Genomic DNA, 21111 nt, shown 5'->3' on the forward strand with positions numbered 1-21111 from the left:
AGGGCAGGGCAGGCCAGGGCAAGTGGGATTGATCTCCTCAGAGGCCCACTGACTGCCAGCTCTCTCTTTCTCTCCAGCCAGGCTTCTCCCCGCCCCCTCAACCTCCCCACCACACACCACCAGCTTCCCTGAAGTTTTTCCGGTGTTGCCACTACACTGGCAACGTGTTTAAGATGCTCAAATGTCTTTCCAGGGTGCACTGACTCAACAGACACTGACTACAGATTCTTAGGACCTGGCCTCAGCTCTCCCAGCCCAGACCTTGCTGACAGCAGAAGAGGGGTCCAGAGGCCCACAGGACCCTTCACCTCCCAGTAGGGCCATGACTATCCCATCTCTGCCCTCACAGCACTCATGACACACAAAAATATTACAGAAATGTTTAATGCCACAGAGAAGTCCCAAACCTGCAAAAGCTGCAGCCACTTTTTCATGTGCCTGGAGCCAGGAGGCAGGAAGCCTGCACAAGCCTGGGAACCAGGGTGATTTGCTGACATCATTTTGTCCTCTCCCCTAAACGCCTGAGGTTCCCCTTAGGCCCCCGGAAGAAGAGGAAGTGGAAAGGGAGTAGGAGGAGGGAGGGTCTCTTTGGGGCAACCTTCCTGCTTCAGAGGGTGACTCACAAGCCCTGGGAAGGACAATTTCTCAGACCAGGCTAAGGCCAGCTAATCCTGGGGTTCCCCAAAGAGCAGGGGGAGGTGCTTGGGGTACAGTAGCCAGGAGGAGTCACCAGAAGGAGCTAAAAGGGGATGACTGATGTGTCCCTCCTCCTGACCAGCATCTAACCTCCTCCCAGGTGCACAGGACCACTTCAGGGCCAGCATTTGACACGGTCCACATCTCCCTGCCTCAATCACTTTGGGCCTCTCTTAAGTATGATATTGTCATACTCAGTTCCCTGCGACCAGTCAGAGGCTGAGAAGTCCTGCCCTGCTGGGTAGACACGCTGGAGGCCGCTGGGGTCCCCATCATCCGTGGCCTGCCTCCTCCAGGCCTCACCTCGGGGCTCCTGGGGTCTGTCATAGAGGGCCAGGGAGGCCACTCCCTCAGGCTCATCGTATATGTGTTCAGGCCTTGGGGGTGGGTGCTCCTCAATGCTGTCATACAGAGGGTCAACTGGGCTTTGGCGAGGGACACCCAGCATACCCCTCAAGCTCTTCCCCAGGTTACGGGCTACTGCATCGAAGGGCACCGCATACTCTCCCTCTGGGCCCCGAGGCCGGAGGGCAGCCACTGGGGCAGTGGGTGAAGGTGGTGGTGGCAGTGAATCATGGGGCCGGGAGTAGGGACTCTCAGGTCGGGACAGCACCCCTGGGACTGTGGCTGGCTGGGCTTGGGGTCCAGGAGGAGCCGAGTTCTTCTGAGCAGAGATGGCCTCTTCTAGGGCCAAGAAGATCTCATTGCCTTGCCGGGTTTCGAACTCAAAGTTGCCCTCTCCAGAGGTGCAGCGCCGGCCTGCCTCAAAGGAAAAGGTGACCTGGGTGGAGGGAAAAAGGGATCACTAGGCCGCTGCTGGGTGGGCCACTGCTTTGGGACCCAGCCCCCAACAAACTCTCTCACCTCCAACTTTCCTCCATGGGAACCAGGCAGCCATCTCGCCAAGCACCTCTCTGCTCCCTCAACCGTCCCTTCAAATTGTTTCCATCTCCTCTCCTCCTCTCACTTCACCAGCCATCTTGGCTTATCCCACATATCACCAGCCCCCATCTACCCTGTCACTTCTCTCTTTCTCCTCCCTCCTGTCCTTCTCCCTCACCTCCAAGACCTTTTCAGTTCCCCTTCTTACTCCCCATCTTCTTATCCCCATCTCCTGGGCTGTCTCTGCCTTCCTCCTCCTAGCTTCCTGTCCTTTGAGGGCCCCTTGGCCCCCTCCCTGACAACTCTTTGCTCCTGTAACGCATTCTTCCTCTCCCAGGCTGCTGGGCCCCTGCTCACCTTGTCCCGCCCAAAGCGCCTCAGGAACCTGTAGGGCCATTCATATTGCTTGGTGAGGGGCTCTGGGCCACCCCACAGCTCCAGGGCACTCTCCCCAGCTCGGAGGGTATAGGCTCCCCGCAGCCGGCACCGCTCACTTGCTTCGGTGAGCCTTATGGTCACAGAAAACTCCTTTCGGGAAACCACTTAGCAGGGAGAGAGCAGGATTAGAAAGAAGGTGGTTAAAGGGACACACTGGCCTGCCTGGAGTGAGTGTGTCAGGCCTTGAGGAAAGTGTGATCCATGCACCCGTGGCCTCAGCCTGCATCTTGAAGGGCAAGCCTCTCCCCAAACGTCTGGTACCGCCACCCCCTGCCCTAGTAGGCATCATGCCCTAGCCGCACGCACCCCAACCTTGTGCCCACATCCTTCCTGTCCCCGTTGCCAGAGCCACAGCTTGTCATCCCCAACTCATCTCTCACCCCGACCCAGCTGCCGCCTCAATCCCTATTGGCACGGCTGCGGGTGCAGTTGACCCTGCCCACGCCCTGTGGATGCCAGCAGGGCCCGTGGTGAGGTGGGGTGGGGGTGTCCCCTGAGTCTGCCCTCCACACACACCCAGAGGGCTAGATAGATCACATGAGTGGGGACTGCTTTGTCAGCAAAAGGCTCCCCTGCATTCTCTCCACCTTAAATCCCCAGAAAGAAAACCATTCTTTTTCAAACAGTTGCCCAGGTCCCAAAGAGACAGGGTTTAAGAGGAGACCCACACCGGACACCTCCCCCGCACCCTCTCCCATGCGCAGGGCCTGGGCAAGGTGGGAGCCACAGTGCAGGGCTCACACCCAGACAAGCCAGCTCCCCCACCTTGGGCTGCTTGCTTCCGGAAGCGATATGAAGCCGCTGATATGGGGCCTGGCGGGGCTGGGGGCAACCACAAAGCAGAAAGACTCCGGTAGAGGCAGCAGGCTGGCCCACACCTCCTCCCGCCACGCCGTGGGGGTAGCACCAGAGATAGGCAGCCCCTCACCTGTGGTCGTGCTGCTGTACAACTCATTCTCTGCCATGCAGGGCCTGCTGCCCTTCCCCTCCAGCTCATTCCTCTGGCCCTGGGGGAGAAGGGCTGGGTCTCACCACCATCACCCATCCTAAATCCCACCTCTGCTCAGGCTTTCTGAGCTGGTTGCCCATCTGTGCTCTAGTTTGGGGACCCCATCAAAGAATCATCCCACAGCCCTGCTCTGGGCTCCCATAACAACTACCCACAAGCAGTGTCTCTGTCCTTCTCCTGCCTGCCCTCCTTGCCCCTTCTGCACCCCTGGGCAACTCACAGGAAAGGCCAGGAGGCAGATGGCCTGAATCCAGTCACTGCGCTCTGCGGCGGGGGCCGCCAACAGATACTGGCGCTCCTTGGTCTCCAGGAAGAAGGGGCTGGTGTCCCGGGGGCTGCTGGCTTCCCCACCAGCCTCAGCCACACGCAGGCAGTCACTGAGGCGGATGACCTTCCTGGAGGCCTCTCCCCGCCGCGGCTTCTCCGGGCCTTCCTGCAGCTCCAGCCGGGCCAGGGAGTAGCCCGACTCTCGGTACAGCACAGCCCCAAACCGGCGCCATTTCTGAGTCCAGACGCAGGGCAGGTGGAATGCCGAGAGGGAGCCAGCAGAAATGGATAGATGGTCACCAAAGGGGAGAGGAGAAACCAGGGGAGAGGTCTGGAGTGGCAATGTGGGGATGGGGAGAGAGCGGCAAAGATCGCAGGGGGCCCAAGAAGATGGAGAGAAGAGCTGTAATTAGAAAGGAGCTCAGCTGCGAGCAGTCTAAAGAGGTCTGCAGTGGCAGCAGAGAGACTGCCCAAGGCGGGAAAAGGCACACAGAGACAGGCTGCTAGGAGAAGACAGGCCCAACCTAGGAGATGCCCATGGAGAGGCAAGAAGCCAGAAAGTTCTTGAAGAGGTATCCAGAGGAGAAGGGGAGGAGGCAGCGGCAGGAGGGCACGGTGAGGAGGCAGCATGAAGGTCCAGACGATCATCCTTCTTGTTCTGTGTGAGGTTCCGTAGAAGCCCTCCAGGGATATTTCCCCAAGCCCTTGAAGCCTCCTGCCTCCCCTCTCCACCCCCAACAGCTTGGGCATGAGAGTGTAGGAGAGAGAGGCCCTGCTGTGGGGAAGCTGAGAGAAAGAGGACTTCCTTATTCAAGGAAGTGAAGGTTGGACACCCTGGGATCGTGGTGTCCAGAGGCCCCAGCCAAGGTGACCGGTGAAATACACCTCAAGAGGGTGGGAAAGGAACCTCCACTGCAATCCTGAATCATCCCCTCCCCATCCCCATCCCCAAGGTGTCCCCGTGAAAAGTCCCAGCAGAGCAAAAGTGAAGTCAGAGTCCTCTGTTCCCTCCCTACAAGGCCAACAGCCATCTGCAAAAGGCAGAGTTTGAGGCCTGGTTGGGGAGGCAAGTGGATGCTGAGAAAAGAGACTTCTAAGCTTGACCCTGGCCAGTCTTATCAGGTCGATGGCCCAGTCCCCACCATCCCATAAGGGTTTTTGGAACATTCAGGGAACCCATGTCTTCCCCAGAAATTATTAGCAGCCCCCCAGACCCTCTGTCCAGGCCCAGCCCAGGTTGCACCTCTTACCTTTACAAAGGTCTGCTGCAGCTGAAGGTACAGGAAGCCCTGCTTCACAGCCACTTCTTCCATCCTCCCACCATCGCGGGCCCCTCAGCAATCTCCTACCGCTCCCGCCCTCTTTCTCTCCTCTCTGCCCTGTGTTCCCCCTTCTTTCAAGTTCATTTCCTCTCTGCCTAGAGTTTCTGCACTATTCTAGTCTGCTCGATGACGACAGGCCGATAGGCCCTGTGGTTTCTTGGGGGTGTGTGTGTGAGTGTGTGTGTGTGTGTGTGTGTGTGTGTGTGTGTTTTGATGAGTTTCATGTTCAAGCTTCCTGCATTTCTCAGTGAGTAAAAGATAATTTCCAAAAAGTCAAGTTCTGCTCTCAGTGAGCAAAACTCAGGTACAGGCGTTTTTTTTTTTTTCATTGTTGGCATCACCAACAAAGAGTGGCTGACCACAAGAAGAGAGGCAGAAACCAAGTTTGAAAGAAAAACCAATAACACACAGCAACCACCCCCCCCCCCCAGACCTCCCGCCCCTTTGCCACACTCAGCCGGATGCTTATCATGGCACAGCTGGAAGAGAATTAGAGGTCAACCAGCTAAACCCCCCAATCTAAAAAACAAGGAGACAGGCACAGAAAGGTCTGAGAACATGTTCAAGGCCACCAAACCGGAACTTGGGTTTCTCAATTCACAAGAGCTGAGCTGCACACAGCAGGCCCTGTGCAAGGGCCAGAGCTCACCACTTTCACACAGCTGTACCTGTTCCATTAGGTGGAAGCACTCTCTGCCCCCCACAACACACAGGCCACCTCCGTGAAAGAGGTGCAATATGAGCATGTACATGCTGAAATATGTGACGCTGACCTTCCTGCCAGTCTACTGAAGACTGAAAGACACTTGGGTTTCATCTGGAGATATCTTTCTAAGTACTCTAGCAGTCTTTATATATATATATATATATATTTTTTTTTTTTAAGCTTCATATGGCGCAGCGGGTTGAGCATCACACTGTGAAGCTGTCTGCAGCCTCTTCAGGGTGGGTTAGATTCCCAGCTGGTCAGGGAGAAACCGACATGGCATGGCAGACCTCTCCTGCCTAGCCCGCTGCTCCCTTCAGCAGTGTCCTCAGTCTGTCTTCCTGTTCTGCTCCCCACTCTGTCTCTGGTGAATTCTCCCTCTGACCTATACCCCACCTCTGACCTATACCTCATTCTTGTATAAATAAAAATAAATCTTTTTAAAAAAAAAAAGCTTCATAGTTACTAAAGCTTCCAGGCACACCCTGTCACCAGCCACACTAGCCAACCCTGGAAGAAGGCAGAGCAAGTATGAACCAGCCTGTTTGCCACCCTGCTGGGGTCACAGGCTGGTACGGGCAGAGGAAGAAGTACCGGGGCTCCTGATCTTTAATTCAACAGTCCTTTCATGGCTGGTCCCTAAGTGGAACACAGACGCTCAGGATCAGTCTCCTTGTTTTTAGATTGCTATACAGGAAGATACACTGCTGTGGGGAAATCTAAGCTCCCCAGAGGGTATTTAACTTAGAGCCAGCTGGTTTAGAGAAGAGAACTGATGGATGCATGGTGTGGAGACATGGTGGGAACAGAAGAAATAGAGTAGCACTCTCAGGGTAACACTAGAATCGATGTTTAGGTATCTGGGCCCTTTTCAGCTCCCACAATTGTCCTTGGAATGAAGAGTAGAGCAAAGCACTGTGCAGGCCTTCTGCCGTACACGCTGTGTACTTTGCCAAGGCTCTGTAAAGCACAGATGTTAGGAGCGATGGGAGGGCAAAGCCGAGGCACATAAGGCTCAGGACACTCAGCCTAGCTGTCTTGTGAACAGGTTGATCCAGAGACTAAGGAAGAACCAAGGATGCTGGTATGGGAAAAGCTCCTTGACCAGAGGTTAAGGGTATGGAAATAGGACATGGCCTATTCCATCTCGCTCATCCCTTGGCAGAGACAACTTGTCTGGTAATTGCATGGTCTTGAAAAGAAATCAGCATCTCCTGGTAGAGTGAGAAAAGAAGCTGAGGGCTGACAAAGCAGTGCTGTTCAACTTCAAGGGCATATATTGTTAAAAGTGCAGATTCTGATAGTGTATTAAGTATGGAGGGTGATACTAATGCTGTTGGGAGGTGGCAAATTTCATTTGAAGTAGCAATATATAGAGGATGCCATCCCCCACCCCTACCACAGCTGTTTGCTTTCCCTGGGTAAACTGGGCACATTCCACTCGGAGCCACAGGGAGGCGCCCGAGCTTGCTGGATTACCTGAAAGCTGTTTAACCCTGGAGGACTGAGCAGCAGGTATTCCAGATCCCCCATGCCATCCCTTGGTTGTGGAAGTTGGAAAAATCCTCCTCCTGTAGTTGTTGTCTCCAGAAGACAGGATAAAAGTGACCCCCTCCAAAATGACTTTCACTTTCCCTGACCTAACTTGTGAGGACCCTGCAGTGGAGGAGCTAATTCCAGTACCTTCTGCCTGGCCAACCCTCTGAGACTTTGTTACAAGACATAGCAGAGGGGCAGAAAATGAAAAGTCTTTAGGTTACCCAGGCAAGTAAGAGAAAGTAAAAAAAAGAGGATCCTGAGGGTGAATGTTGGGACGCGGGTAGAACTTGGGGACCCTTGGCTTCCCTTTGCTTTTTATTGATAAGGAAAGATACCTCAAATCTCTCCTGTGTCATAATATAAGCCAAGGGATCTCTTTCCTACACCATGGTTTCTCTCAGCAAAAGTAGAGAACCATACAGATCAGAGACCATGGTTCTCAAAATTTCACAGGTTTTTGTTTAAATACTCTCCCAGTGATTAGCAACTAAATCTTGAACACAAATGAGTTTGTGAGCTTACCTTTGAAACAACAAAGGAAGGAGCACAATAGACCAAATTATGGGTGGGTAGAGGCCCATGGTAAGTTAGGCCCAGGTAGCTTGGGCATACAAGAAAGAAGGTATAGAATGGTCAGGGAGCTGGCAGGGACCTGAGAACAGTATAGGACTGAGCAAAAAAACAAGTGAGTAGGAATCATGAAAGGTCCCACCCATGGCCCTCCCTCAACCCCAGCAGTTCCCGACTGTGGAGGAGACAGATAACACCTCTCTCTTGAGTTTCATTGCTAGCCTTCGCCCTTTCTCCATTTAAGCATATCTCTTCCCCCAGCACAAAGTAAAGAGAGAACCATGTTCTGGAAACTCCGAGAGGAAGGGTTTATAATATTTGTGTTACTTAACATTGACATAACATTCCAAATGTTTTATTGTTCTCACATGCACACTAGCATGAGGCTGAAATATAAAGAATTAAGTAGGGCCTCCCCGGTGGCGCAGCGGTTGAGCGCTGGGTTGCGAAGCTGCCCGCAGCCTCTGCAGCGCCGGTTCGATCCCAGACTGCTCCCCAGCGGATGCCAGCAGCCTCTGCAGCGCCGGTTTGATGCCCAGCCACCAGAGGAGGGTCCCACATTGCGCGCAGACCTCTCCTGCCGCCCACTGCTCCCCTCAGCAGTGTACTTCAGTCCTTCTGCCTGCTCTGCTCCCTGCTCTGGCTCTGGTAAATTCTCTCACCCTCCTGCGCTTCTGACTGTACCCAGTGCTTGTATAAATAAATAAATAAATCTCTTAAAAATAAATAAAGAATTAACTTAAAAATTATTTATTGAGCATCTATTCTGTGCAGAGGTACTAGGAACACACCATAAGCAAGACAAAGCCTCCTGTTTTCATTAGGGTTAGTTTCTAGCTAGGGAGCTTGATAATGAAAAGAGTAAATTTTTAAGTAAATCATTGATCATGGTGGGCAGACCATGACCAAGTCTATACAGCAGTGGGGTTGGAATATAACTTTCAATAGAGTGGTGAGAAAGCCTCTCCGAGAGGACAACAACTGCACTAAAAAGTCAATAATAGGAAGGAACCAGCCACTTAAAACTCTGAGAGAGAAATATTCCAGCCACAAATTACTTCAAGTGCAAAGGCCCTGAGGCAGGAACACCCTTGATGTGAGGAACTGCAAGAATGGCAGGTTGACCAGAACATCATGAGTGAGAGGGCGGCATGGTAGAAATGAGATCTGATCACATGGGCTCTTGGGCCACAGCAACGATTTTGAAAGTATTCTAAATAGAATGGGAGGTCATGTAACACTTTTTAAGGGAGGTGCAAATAATCCGATTTATGATTTTTAAAAAATGTCCTGCAGTTACATAGATAACATATTATCAAGAAGTAAGGCAGGAAGCAGGGATGGCTTGGACCAGGGTGTTAGCAGTGAAAAGAAGAGAAGTGGTTGGATTTGGGTATATGTTAGATCTAATGCAACAGGACTTAAAGTGGATTGGAATCCCAGGACTGATAAGAGCCTAGGAATCAAGATAATTCCTGGGCTTTAATCTGGGCACCTAAGTGAATGCTGGTACCATTTACTAGAAGGGAGACAGGAGAAAGCAGTAGAGAAGAGAGTTAATGGGGGATGGATTTGCGCTTGGCCCACAGGGAGTTGTTACTTCCACCCAATCTTGCAAGTAGGGAATTAGAAGACTACCATTACTATTGTGATTCCAAAGACAGATCATTATTAACTTAGATGCCAGGTCAGGAAGGTTGGGGCCCATGATCCCTGCTGGTTACATTCAGGGAACTAACGAGTGGATACTGAAAGGGGTTTTTTGTTTTTTGCTTTTGGGCGGGGGGAGGGCAAAAAACAAACCCTCAACAATTCAGGGCTATGCTTGCCAGAAGCAACAGTCGAAAGCTTGAGCCTCACTTCTGCCTCCTAAGGGACTCTAATCGGCAGCGCCAATCTAGCATACAGAACCCTAGTAGCACGGAATTCTGGGTGATGTAGTTTTTAGGTGTCCTATCGTTGCAAACCAGGAAGACACAGAAGGACAGAGGTTGAAAGAACACTGAACACCAATCCAGTTTATCCACAACAGAAAGTGTGTAAGATTATCATCATCATTTCCATCCCAATGGTATGGCAGCGCCCAGTTAACACAAACTTCAAACAAGCAATACGCTAAGAACCCAGGCAAAATTTTATCTGGGTGCCCTGACTGGACGCCAGAGTAAAAGCCTATGGAAAACAGGAACCGGCACTGTCTTAACACAGATGATTCCTAGTGGGAAGAACTGGAATTGGCAGGCAGGCAGGGACTGACCTGTACTGATCCAGAGGGATGACTTTCTCACTCAGATTGAGCCCAGAGGTCCTGAAACCTCTTTCTCTCCACCACAACAATATCTCCTAGCAGGAGAGATTGACCCATTTCAGGAGGTAGCTTACGACAGTGGTTAAAATAATCCATTAGGGACGATTAGAACTGTGTCTTCTTCATGTTTCCATCATCGCCACTCTAGGGCGGCTATTTATTTCCATGAACTTTCACGGAGGAGAAAAGGACAGAGCTGCAAACAAGGAGACCACTATTTGGGTTGCTGGTAAGATCCAGAATCGAGACAGCAATGGTCCTTGGCCCTGCAGCAGAAAGACAAACATAAATTCGGCTGCTGCTGGAAACTGCGTATTGGAAAGTCAAGAATAATGCAGGTATCCTAAGTGGGGAGGAGGGGCTGGGAGGCGGTGGGCACATCAGAAGATCCCTCCGTGTGCTAGAGCAGCTGCTCGGCATGCGGAGGTGGGGAGCAAAGGGGTGTCCAGAGGCGAGTCAAGAGAACACGCAGGACGAGAGGATTCCGCCAGGTGCAGAGTTCGGGGCGTGGGAAGGTCTCGGCCCTCCTAGAGCCCTCACCACGCCAGCGAGCAAAAGGCAGCGCCAACGACCGCTTCCGCGCCGGCCGGGCCCAGCGTGCGCGGCCCCTTTAAAAACCATGTAAACAAAGCTTTGTTCCCCCGGCTCCCCTCCCTCGCGCTCCCCGGCCGGCTCCTTCCTCCCACCCCCAGCGTCTCCGGGCCGCTGACGTTGCCCGCGCCTTTACGCCGTCCCAGCGGCGCTGCGCATTCTCCAACCGCGGCCCCGGCCGCTGGGGCCTGCGCAGCTGAGCAGCGCTACGCCGTAAGCGTAGCGCGACGAGCCCCCAGCGCGCAGGCGCAGCGGCGACGGCGGCGGCGGCGGCAGCGGCCCCGGCCGAGGTGCGCGCTGGGGGGGAGGGGGGGCCGGAGAGGAGCATGAATGGAGCAAAATGGCGGATCATGTGCAGGTGAGAGGAGCCGCGGGGGGGAGGGGGCGGCCGCGGAGAGTGGGGAGTGGGGGCGCGCGCGGCCTAAAGGGCTCGGGCCGGCTCGGGGCTCGCCAGGCCCGAGCCGCCGCTGCTCCGGGCTCCGGGGCCGCCGCCCGTCCCGGAGCTCCGGGGCCTTTCCCGCCTCCCGGGCCGGGGGCCTCCTCCATCCCCTCCCACCGGTCCCACGCCTCTCGCGCGGGCCTGGGGGTGCGGGAATCCGCGCCCCGCCGCGCACAGGCTCCATCGCTATCAGTCACTGTCTGGAGGGAGGCCTCCCGCAGATCTTCAGGGCCCCCCCCAAACGGAGGAGGAGGGAGCACCCCTTGCCGACTTGTCCTGAGAGGACTCCCCCATTACACCCGCCAGTCCTAAACAATTAACAAAAAGGAAACCTCACAGTGATAAATCTCGCGCTCCACAGTCTTTCCCGCTGCCTCCTCTTCTCGCCCGGAATACGAGAGACCCCCTCCCCTCGGGTCTCCTTCCCCCCCACACCGATGCGCCCTTCGCTCCCACACTCCCGACCGTACAGCCTGCGGGGCTCAACTCCCCAATCCTTCAAGATGGGTGCTCGGGCCTGGGCCCGCCCTCTCTCGGGTCCCCCTATCCACAGTGAAGGAGTTGAGCGCCCACACCTCCTATGAAACGCGGGGTGGAGGGGGGTGTGTCTGAAATGAGAGAGGCGATGTTGGGTGCAGACCTTGTCCTGAAGGGTCCTGGTCGGGTTCGGGGGTGCCCGGGGCGTGCTTTGGGCCCATCTTGCTTTACCTCAGAGATGGGCACAGGCCCTAGAAGGGACAACGTGATAGTAGGAGGATTGCAGGGTTCCTGTAAACTCGATGAAGTTTCTCCTTTCTATACCATAGAATGGATATTTTAATGACAGTTATTGATTCAAATCTATTATCAGAAACCTTCGAATTTTCTAGGTAACTGCACAGTTTTTGTATTGTGGGAAGTAAAAAGTGGAGCGCATAGGACGTGTCAGCTTACCTTGCTTGCTATATAGTATCATTCTCCAAGTAAATAGAATGTTCTTATTCCTCATAGGATATCTACAAGAAACAGGAATGGTGTGACTTCTACTGGGTTGGTTGTTGTTGTTTGTTTATTGGGAGAGAAGGGACTAAATAAATTTTCAAGCCAGGCATCAGTAGAGAAGATCATTGGAGTGTGAGAGACAACTTCTACCAGAACAGAATTACATCAAAAATTGTAGCACAAGCTTTGTGCTTTAAACCCACCATTATGGACTACTTCAGAAGTAGCAGTGAAACTTGATACAAGGGGACAGTAGTAATAATAATAGTGTAGCACCTGGACTTGCATAGCAGTCATTTCTAAGAAGTGTGAAGGATTTTATGTGACTTTGTTTTAGTTCTTCCATCTTAAAAGACTAGGTAGGCAAGAATTATTCCTGTCATTTTAAAGGAACAAACCAAACTGACGAAGAGATTTACTTAAGGTAAGGCTAAGTGGACCAAAGACTTCTGACTTTGGATCCAGTGCCCTTATGCAGGGACTGAAAATTAGTGGAAGAAAATTAGTGTCCATGAACACTCCAAAACTTGGTTTTAATAGACAGTCTTTCTGGGCCTCCCTGGTGGCGCAGCGGTTGAGCGCTGGGTTGCGAAGCTGCCCGCAGCCTCTGCAGCGCCTGTTCCATCCCCGGCTGCTCACCAGCCACTGGGCGAGGGTTCCACCTGGTGCGCAGACCTCTCCTGCCGCCCGCTGCTCTCCTTAGCAGTGTACTTCGGTCCTTCTGCCTGCACTGCTACCGGCTCTGGCTCTGGTGAATTCTCTCACCCTCCCGCGCTTCTGACTGTACCCAGTGCTTGTATAAATAAATAAATTAAAAAAAATAGACAGTCTTTCTGATTAATGCTTTGGAAAGCAGAAGAAGATAGTGTACTTTTATGAATTATACATCTGTTCTATTGCCAGTAAAAAGTATCACTTAGTGTGATCTTTCCCATTTTTAACCAAATATGTTATTTCTACCCAGAGGAAAGTCAAGATGTGTCAAAGCAAGTGTCATGGCTTTTTTGGCATAAAGGAGGCTCTGGGGTGATATTTTTCTCCCACCCATGTAAAAATAAAAATCTACTAAAGTGAACAGCTTACTAACTTTTCAAAACAAAGGAGCATGCCAGTGTTTCGTTTTATTTTATTCTTTATTTACTTTAAAGAATTGCAATATGTTACTGTAAATTAGTGGTCTTTATATCAATAGCCTAAATTTGTGAGAGAATTTTTCTGTGTGGATTAGAATGGGGGCATATTGCTTCTAACCTTCCTAAGAAAAAGATACGATTTCCCTGATACAAAATTTCTTTTTTTTTTTTTTTTTTTTGTGGGACCCTCACCAGTGGCCGGGGATCGAACTGGCGCTGCAGAGGCTGTGGGCAGCCTCGCAACCCGGTGCTCAACCGCTGTGCCACCAGGGAGGCCTGATAGGGAATTTCTAAATAAATGAAAGAATTAAAAGACAATTGAGTACATTGAGGGGGAATACTTTTCTTATAACACTGTTGGAACATGAAGTTTCAGAAGGAGTCTATTACAGATTCAAGGCAGTGATTATTTGAAAATTGCCTATGTAGTACTAAATAGTCAAGTCATCATGTATCTAGTACTTTTCTGGACCACCAGGGTGAGCAGTTTTGTTTTTTGTGAGGTTTTTTTATTGTTGCTTTGACACTAATCAAGTATCATGGTTCTCAGGCTGAAATCCTGAGCATCTTTTATCAAAGGTTTAAGTGTCACAGAACTTTGGCAATGGGAAAATCAAAATATTTGATTTGTCTTTTACCTCTGTTGATGTCATAATCAAACCTCTAGAAGGGGGACTGTAAGTAACTCCTTATTGTGATGGATTTCCTAGTCTTGGTCTTAGGACCTTATCTACTGACAACCATAAAGGCTGTGGTTACAGAACACTGACTGTTAAAAAAAAAAAAATCAAACTCATTTGTATTTATCTTCAGTTGCCTCTGCTTCCTTTTTTTAATATCGAAGGTTAGAGTAAGATAACAAGGATTCAGTATCTTTACCTGTTGGCTAGTTACTGCAGAGACAAGTGTGCAGTAGTACTGCGTACAGTAGTAATTAAAAAAAGATTGAGAAGGATCAGATGTTAGCTTTAGTAGTGCTAGGTGGTGCCCAGGATCTTGAGAGAAAAGAATGTGTAATATTATAATTCTATATTAAATGCACTATTTAATACATAAATATATTAAATGTATAAAATTATATAAAAGGTAATTCTGGGTTTTTGTTGGAGTTATGTTGTGCTGGGCATTACATAGAATCTTAAATCACTACTGGTTTCTGCAATCTATGTAATAACAGAATATTTTCAAATACTCACTTTGTTTTAAATTTAAGGTAAAGTAATTAAATATTGATCACTAGTGTAATTCTTGGGAGTCAGGAAGAATTGTACCTACTGGCAGGTTAAAATTTAACAGAGTGCAAAAGTTAGCCTGATTATAACAAAATTGATAGTTTTCTTTTCAGCTATTAAAAATACACAAGAAAATGATACAAGCTTTGGGTAGTGTTTGAGAAGGGAGTTCTGTGGAACTTTTGGGAATTTTAAATGGGGGGTGGGGGGGAACCCAGTAACTTTTGTAGCTTTTTTTCAGTTAATCTAATACCAGAATATATGTGCAAGGTCCTTTGCTGCTGGCCACTGCAGAGGATTCAGAGCTGAAAAAGACTCTGGTGCCAGACTGCTGAAGTGTCAAATTCTGATGTTCTCTTTGGGCTGACTTCAGAAGTACAAACAGATAAAAGAACTAATGCACTCATTTCAAAACATGCTACATTTGTGTTAGAAGATACTGGAATAGTTGTACTCCCTTACTCAGCCCACCTCTTCTGTGCATTTATACAAATAATATGTTTGTATTTTAAAGGGACATATTTATTTGATCACTTTGCCCTTAATATATTCCTCTTGTGAGAAAAGTCTTCCAAAAATTTATGGCATGTGGTATCTATCATTCAAACACTCGTGCAATAAAACACATGTTACTGTAATGGAATCTCTCGTTTAGATGGAGGTGGGAAAAAGAAGCATTGAGAAAAAAATCCCTGTTTGTATCTTTCAGAGACATTAACTTCCATTTGATCCAGAAATTGATGTTCATAATCACCAGCTGTATTTTCTTTTTTCTTGGTTGAGTTTTGAAAACAATATTGTACCACAGCCTTTCGAGAGGGAAAGTTGCCAATTTAAACCAATAAGCTAATGTCTCTGAAGATACAGCTACTGGGGCTACTTTGCTCACTTCAATATATGCCAAGAAGATAGTGTTTAGAAATTGCATCATAAAAAAAAAAATACTTACATTACCTCACACATTTTCTCAGAATTGGGAATCTGGGAGTGACTTAATGATTTGAGAGTTCTGGTTCAGGTTTAGTTGTCAACTTGGGCTGCAGTAAAAGTCTCCAGGCTTGACCCAGGTTAGGGAAACCTGCTTTCATGCTTACCCAAGTGGTTGTCAGTAAACCTGTTACTTGCAGGCTGTTAGATTGAGGGCCTTGTTGCTATTTGGAGACTTCAGGTCTTCGACACCTGGGCCTTTCCTGATACATCATTTTTAAGGACTTTTATACATCATGTGCTGACATCTGCTTTGTATAAATGACCCATCTTTGTTTTTTTTTTTTTTTTTTTTTAAACTCTTACCAAAATCATGTGAGTTTAGCTTGGTGAATTTTCACAAGTGAACAGTGTTTGGTACCCAGCACCCAATTCTACAATGTTACCAGTACCTCAAAAGTCCCTTAGATGCCCCCTTCAGCAACCACCCATACATCCTTCCTCCTAAGGGTAACTACTGTCCTGTCATCTTATTTTTAAATATGATTTTAGAAGTCAGCCTAAGTAAGGCCTATCCATGAGAGAGTGAACTTCAGAGCCAGGGAAGAAACAATATAGAGCTGTGGTTCTTCAACTTTGGGGAGAATTTGGATTCTTTTTGTTTTTTCCCCAGAACATAATGGAAGGAAACTATATGCTAGAAATTGAGGGAGAGTATACCTCCACAAGAAAATGCCTACAATTTCAGGCCATTCATAAACCTTAGAAATAGAGCCTAAAGAATATTCCTTTTTAGATGAAAATGTTCATTACATTTTACTGAGAAATTGATTTGCAAGTGTTTTTCTTTTGACCTATGTAAAAGGCTAGTCCAGGGTCATAATATGTGTTTCTAGACAATTGTGTGCAAGCCGAATGTTTAAATATTGAATTCTTGAGGATGATTAATAGAGACTATTAACTATCTACTAATGTCTTGTTCTTGGTGCTGTGCAGACATGGAAGGAAAGAAAAGATGTGCTGTCCTACTTTCAGGAGCCTTGCATTTTAATTGTGAAGATAATAACAAGCCTGGGTTATTGAGTTGTGAATTTGTAATGTGACTGTGGTTTTGTCAGCATGTCCTTGAATGAGGAAGATATTACTGTCATTATCTTTACCCCCATTCCAATACATCTGAATTCACTCCTCACATATACAGCGACTCATTCTAGCAGGGGCATCTCAGTGGAATGAGATTGGAACCCAGAACACATCAAAATACTGCGGCTAGGAGTAGTGTTGTCAAAACTGTCCTAAGTGTGTCTGATAATGGCATTTGTGACTCTACCTCTCGAAACATGTTTATGCACACACACAGTTCACGTGCACATACTGCTACCACCATAAATGGAAATTATGTATTGGAAAGAAGGCAGAATTGGGGCCTTCCCTGGTGGCGCAGCAGTTGAGCGCTGGACTGTGAAGCTGCTCACAGCCTCTGCAGGTCCGGTTCGATCCCCGGCCAGCCGGCAAGGGTCCCACATGGCGCACAGACCTCTCCTGCAGCGCCTGCTGCTCCTCTCAGCAGTGTATGTCATCAGTCTGCCTGTTCTGTTCCCCACTGTGGCTCTGGTGAATTCTCTTACCCTCCCACGCTTCTGACTGTACCCAGTGCTTGTATAAATAAATAAATTAATAAATAAATCTTTTAAGGAAAAAAAGAAGGCAGAATTGGACACTTCATGCTAGCAGTTTTTGTACTTTAACAGCTTGCCACTTTGTAGGGTCTCGTTTAATGTTCACAGCAACACTATAAGGTAGGTATTTAGAGATAGTCGAATGGAATATTCCTTAAAATAAATTGATGAAAATACCTGGTGCCTCTGGAAGACTGGAAAACTGTTGGAAGATTTAGGTGGTGATTGTGGTAGTGGTTATTGTAAAACTGGACTATGGCGTTTTGGGGAGTTGAAAGGGAGATAACCAGCACTTGTTGCGCATCTCTTATAATACAGCTACCAAGATGTATTATGTCATTTAATTTGACGGGTCACTGAGTGAATTAGTAGGTGATCTGTTAATTGCCTTATACTACCAACTTGCTGGCTGGGATTTCCAGTTGTCATCCTTACATCTCTCCCTAATAAACGACCATGTACTTAATTCCATGTACATTATCATAAATTTTCCCAAAATATTTATGTTCCTACTAATATTTCTGTGTCACTTTTATTAAATATGCTCACTTTGATTCCTTAACTCACAGAGTTTCTTTCTAAGATCTGATAATCTGTAGCTCTTTTCTCAAATTGAGCTATTTGTTATGCTCCAAAGTAAACAAGTAGAGGTCTCTTGTTTGCACAGTAAGCAGTGAAAGACATTTTTTATGGGACAGTGAAATGATACTATTAGTCAGATGTTGATGCTAATAGACCAAACAAGTATTGTCTCTCAGAAGTCCCTTTCCTAGAAAAAGATTAGGTGAGAAACAATCAAAATGCTTTCCTAAAATTCCTTTGACCGTAATTAGATTGATAAACTATCCATTGCGCAACTTCAGGAAGTTGAAATTGTATAGCTATAATGACCTTTGAATTTTTTTGTGTATGAATTTATGTCAGACATTAAATGCTAATCTCATTTGTACTTTGTATATTTGAATTATATAGTCTTAGAAAGATTTGAGAGTTGTGCTAGATATTTGTCTTGAAATTTGAATCAATTTTATGGTAAAAGGGGTGTATTTAAGACTAGAAAAGAGGAAAACAAGTTTTTTTAAAGGATTTTTCCATTTCTGTTTAGAATTTCTGTTTAGAATTATTGATAGAGTTTTGAAAGCATGTATCATGAAAGTGGCAAAAATCATTTCAAAGTCAGCTTTTTAAGTTCATTCACGTCCACTGACTCCTCAATTGTGGCGTTTTATTTGTCTTCCCAAAGGCTATTGTCTAAAGTCAAGCTTGAGATTTAATGACTATAGGAACCTGTAACAAAGTTCACTTTGAAACTAATGTTAAAAACAAGATATGTATTTCACTTTTTTTTGGGGGGGGGGTCCTCTACCAATCTGAAGAATACCCCACAAGACCTTGTCTTTAAAAGCTAGTCTGAGGCATAGCCAAGAACTAAAAAAAAATCAGTAAAACTTATTGGAAAAGGGGATCTTGGTTTTCTTTACTTACAATATTTTGAACTAATAATGATGTTGCAAAGCTGAGTAAGTTTCAAGTCTTCACAATATTTATAACAAATTGTTTTTAAACAAATTGAACCTGAGTAACAGGGTATATTTAAAATATGGACGGTATGTCTGAAAGTGTTACAAATGAACACTTGTATAATTTACTTATTCTTGGCATTCTTCCTTTCAATTTAACAAAATCTACCTTTCAAACAGGGAGATTGGAATGTTGTGAACAGGAAAGATTTCAATTCACAGAATTCCTAAAACCTGTCCTTTCAAAGCTCTGTTTTGGGTTACTATCCATGTGCCTTAGAGGTCACAGAGACATATTTCTCATCAACAGTGATAATAGGAAACTTCAAAACTAACTTTGTATATATCCCTCCCTTACCCACTTTCTCAAATTTAAACAGCAATTAGAAAACTGAATATATCAATTCATAGAGATGGCTGCTGAGTAAATCTGATGCCAGTGGAATCAGATTTTTCTTTAAATCAACTTTATGTGTAAACTGCATTATTTAAAGTGTATATTTTAAGAAATATATGGGACTCCCTCACCACAGTCAAAATACAGAACTTTTCCTCCTAACTCTGCTGTCCATCCCTCCCTCAGTCATTAACCCTCAGCCCCAAGCAACATTGATCTGTTTTCTGTCACTATCAATTAATTTGCATTTCCTAGAGTTTTGTATAATGTACTTACACAATATGTACTATATTGGTTTTAACTCTCTTTGACCAAGTTTTGGCTTTGGCAGTAATTTTGAGATTTGTTCAAGCTGTTATATCAATAATTGGTTACTTTTTATAGCTGAGTAGTATTCCATTGTATGAATGTACCACATTTCATGTATCCCTTCACTCCTTGGAGGTTATCTGGCTTGCTTCTAGTTTTGTCCCTGTGAATAAAAGCTCTATAAATGTTCATATCCAAGTCTTTGTATGGACATACATTTTCATTTCTTTTGAGTAAGTACCTTGGAGTAGAATGACTGGCTCCTATGGTATGTTCAACTTCTTAAAGAAACTCAGCTTTCTGAAGTGATTGCTCCACTTTCCTTCTCACGGTAGTGTATGAGTTCCGAGTGTTGCTTATCTTCACCACCACTTGGTATTGTCATTCAGCGGGATTTTACTGTGCTTCTGGCTTGGCATTTCCTTGATGAGTAAAGGTGTTGAGCACCTCTCCATGTGCTCACTGTCCTTTCATTTATTTTGGAGGTTTGCAAACCAGGCTGTTGGTTTAACCCCCACAGCCCGTTTCTGTATGACCTGAGAACTACAAACAGTTTTCACATAATGAATGGCTTTTAAATGTTTTTTTAAAAAAAAAAAAATGACAGAGCGTAATAATCCATCGCAAATGACAATTGTATTAAATTCTAATTTCAGTGTTCATAAGTAAAAGTTTTATTAGAAAACAGCTACTTGAATTCTATGCAAATCGTCTGTGACTACTTCTGTGCCACAGTGGCAGTGTTGAATAAAGGTTATGAAAAAAAGTTTTCATAACCTTCTGCCCTAATGGCCCTTTACAGAAAATGTTTGCAGACTCCTGGTCATTTGTTCCTTCAAATCTGTTGACTTAGGGATAGGGGAAGGACTCACCCAGTGTGATTCTTTTTTTTTTTTTTTTTTTTTTGTTATTGTAAGTAAATAGGAACATTTAGTTATTTCTTTTTTTTTTTATTAAATAATAAATTTTATTTTTATATTCCCCCATACAACTGCACATGCCCCATTCTGACCCCAATCCCTCTCCTCCCGGCCCCCACCCCCCAAAAAGTGTCTCTGGTTCATAGTTTTTTGTTGATTTTGATTTTCACTTTCTTATAGTTATTCTTTTTCCTGATCCCTTATTTAAGTTTTCTAGATTCCTGCTATGAGTGAGACCATCCGGTATTTTTCTTTTTCTTTTTGGCTTATTTCGCTGAGCATGATCCCTTCCAGCGCCATCCATGTTGCTGCAAATTGCATGTGTTTATCTTTTTTGAATGCTGAGTAATATTCCATGGTATATATGTACCACATCTTCTTGATCCAGTCATCTATTTTTGGGCATTTGGGCTGTTTCCAAAGCTTAGCTATTGTAAATAGTGCTGCTATAAACATAGGGGTGCAGGTGTTCTTTGGAATGGATGTTTCTGTGTCCTTTGGGTAAATACCTAGGAGTGGAATTGCTGGATCATATGGAAGCTCTATGTTTAGTAGGTCCAGAAATCTCCACACAGCTCTCCATAGTGGTTGGACCAGTTTGCATTCCCACCAACAGTGCAGGAGAGTTCCTTTTTCTCCACAACCTCGCCAACATTTGTTGTTGCTAGTTTTTTTAATATGTGCCATTCTCACTGGTGTAAGATGGTATCTCATGGTAGTTTTGATTTGCATTTCCCTGATGACAAGTGATGTTGAACATTTTTTCATATGTCTGTTGGCCATTTGCATTTCCTCTTCAGAGAAGTTTCTTTTTAGCTCTTCTGCCCATTTTTTGACTGGAGTATTTTCTTTGTTGTTGTTGAGTTTCATCAGCTCTTTGCAGATTTTTGTGATCAGTCCTTTATCATTAGTGTTGTCACCCAGTATGATTCTAATCCAAGCTTAGCTTGAAAGGAACCAGAGCCAATTAATATATTTTATTAACTGTGGTGTTCTGGGATGCTACTGATTATTCAAAATGGTAGCCAATAGGTACATGTTCCTATTTACGTTTAGTTTAAATTAAATTCTCTAGTTGTGCTGATCACATTTCAGGTGCTCAGTAGCCACATATGGCTAATGACTACCTATTGCACGGTGCGCTTGTAAAATACCAGGAACTTTCTATTCGACAGTTCTACTTTAAGTAAGAAAAACTTGTCAAAAAACTAAAGGGATTGGAAGTGGGATGGACGTTATAGATACT

At 46.4% G+C, this 21111-nt stretch overlaps 2 protein-coding genes across 3 annotated transcripts in view; one reads left to right on the forward strand and one right to left on the reverse strand.

Annotated features, from left to right (window-relative positions):
- Positions 1 to 393: 393 nt before the first annotated feature.
- On the reverse strand, positions 394 to 4912 carry DOK2 (docking protein 2). Its single transcript, XM_037495998.2, has 5 exons — positions 4543 to 4912; positions 3246 to 3527; positions 2945 to 3023; positions 1936 to 2120; positions 394 to 1477 (listed from the first exon to the last, which is right to left on the reverse strand). Exons 1-5 carry the CDS (start codon positions 4603 to 4605, stop codon positions 854 to 856), a joined length of 1233 nt encoding a protein of 410 aa, XP_037351895.1. The 5' UTR covers positions 4606 to 4912; the 3' UTR covers positions 394 to 853.
- Positions 4913 to 10565: 5653 nt separating this feature from the next.
- The window catches only part of XPO7 (exportin 7), a 77325-nt gene continuing 66779 nt past the window's right edge, over positions 10566 to 21111 (forward strand). For both annotated transcript variants that reach the window (XM_054690634.1, XM_054690635.1), the window contains exon 1: positions 10566 to 10686. In XM_054690634.1, coding sequence (XP_054546609.1) covers positions 10669 to 10686 — 18 coding nt within the window. In that variant the 5' untranslated portion in view covers positions 10566 to 10668. The remainder of the gene's footprint in view (positions 10687 to 21111) is intronic.

This window comes from Talpa occidentalis, unplaced genomic scaffold (genome assembly GCF_014898055.3).
Source record: "Talpa occidentalis isolate TD23 unplaced genomic scaffold, MPIMG_talOcc4v2.1 talOcc4.8, whole genome shotgun sequence".
Taxonomy (NCBI): Eukaryota; Metazoa; Chordata; class Mammalia; order Eulipotyphla; family Talpidae; genus Talpa; species Talpa occidentalis.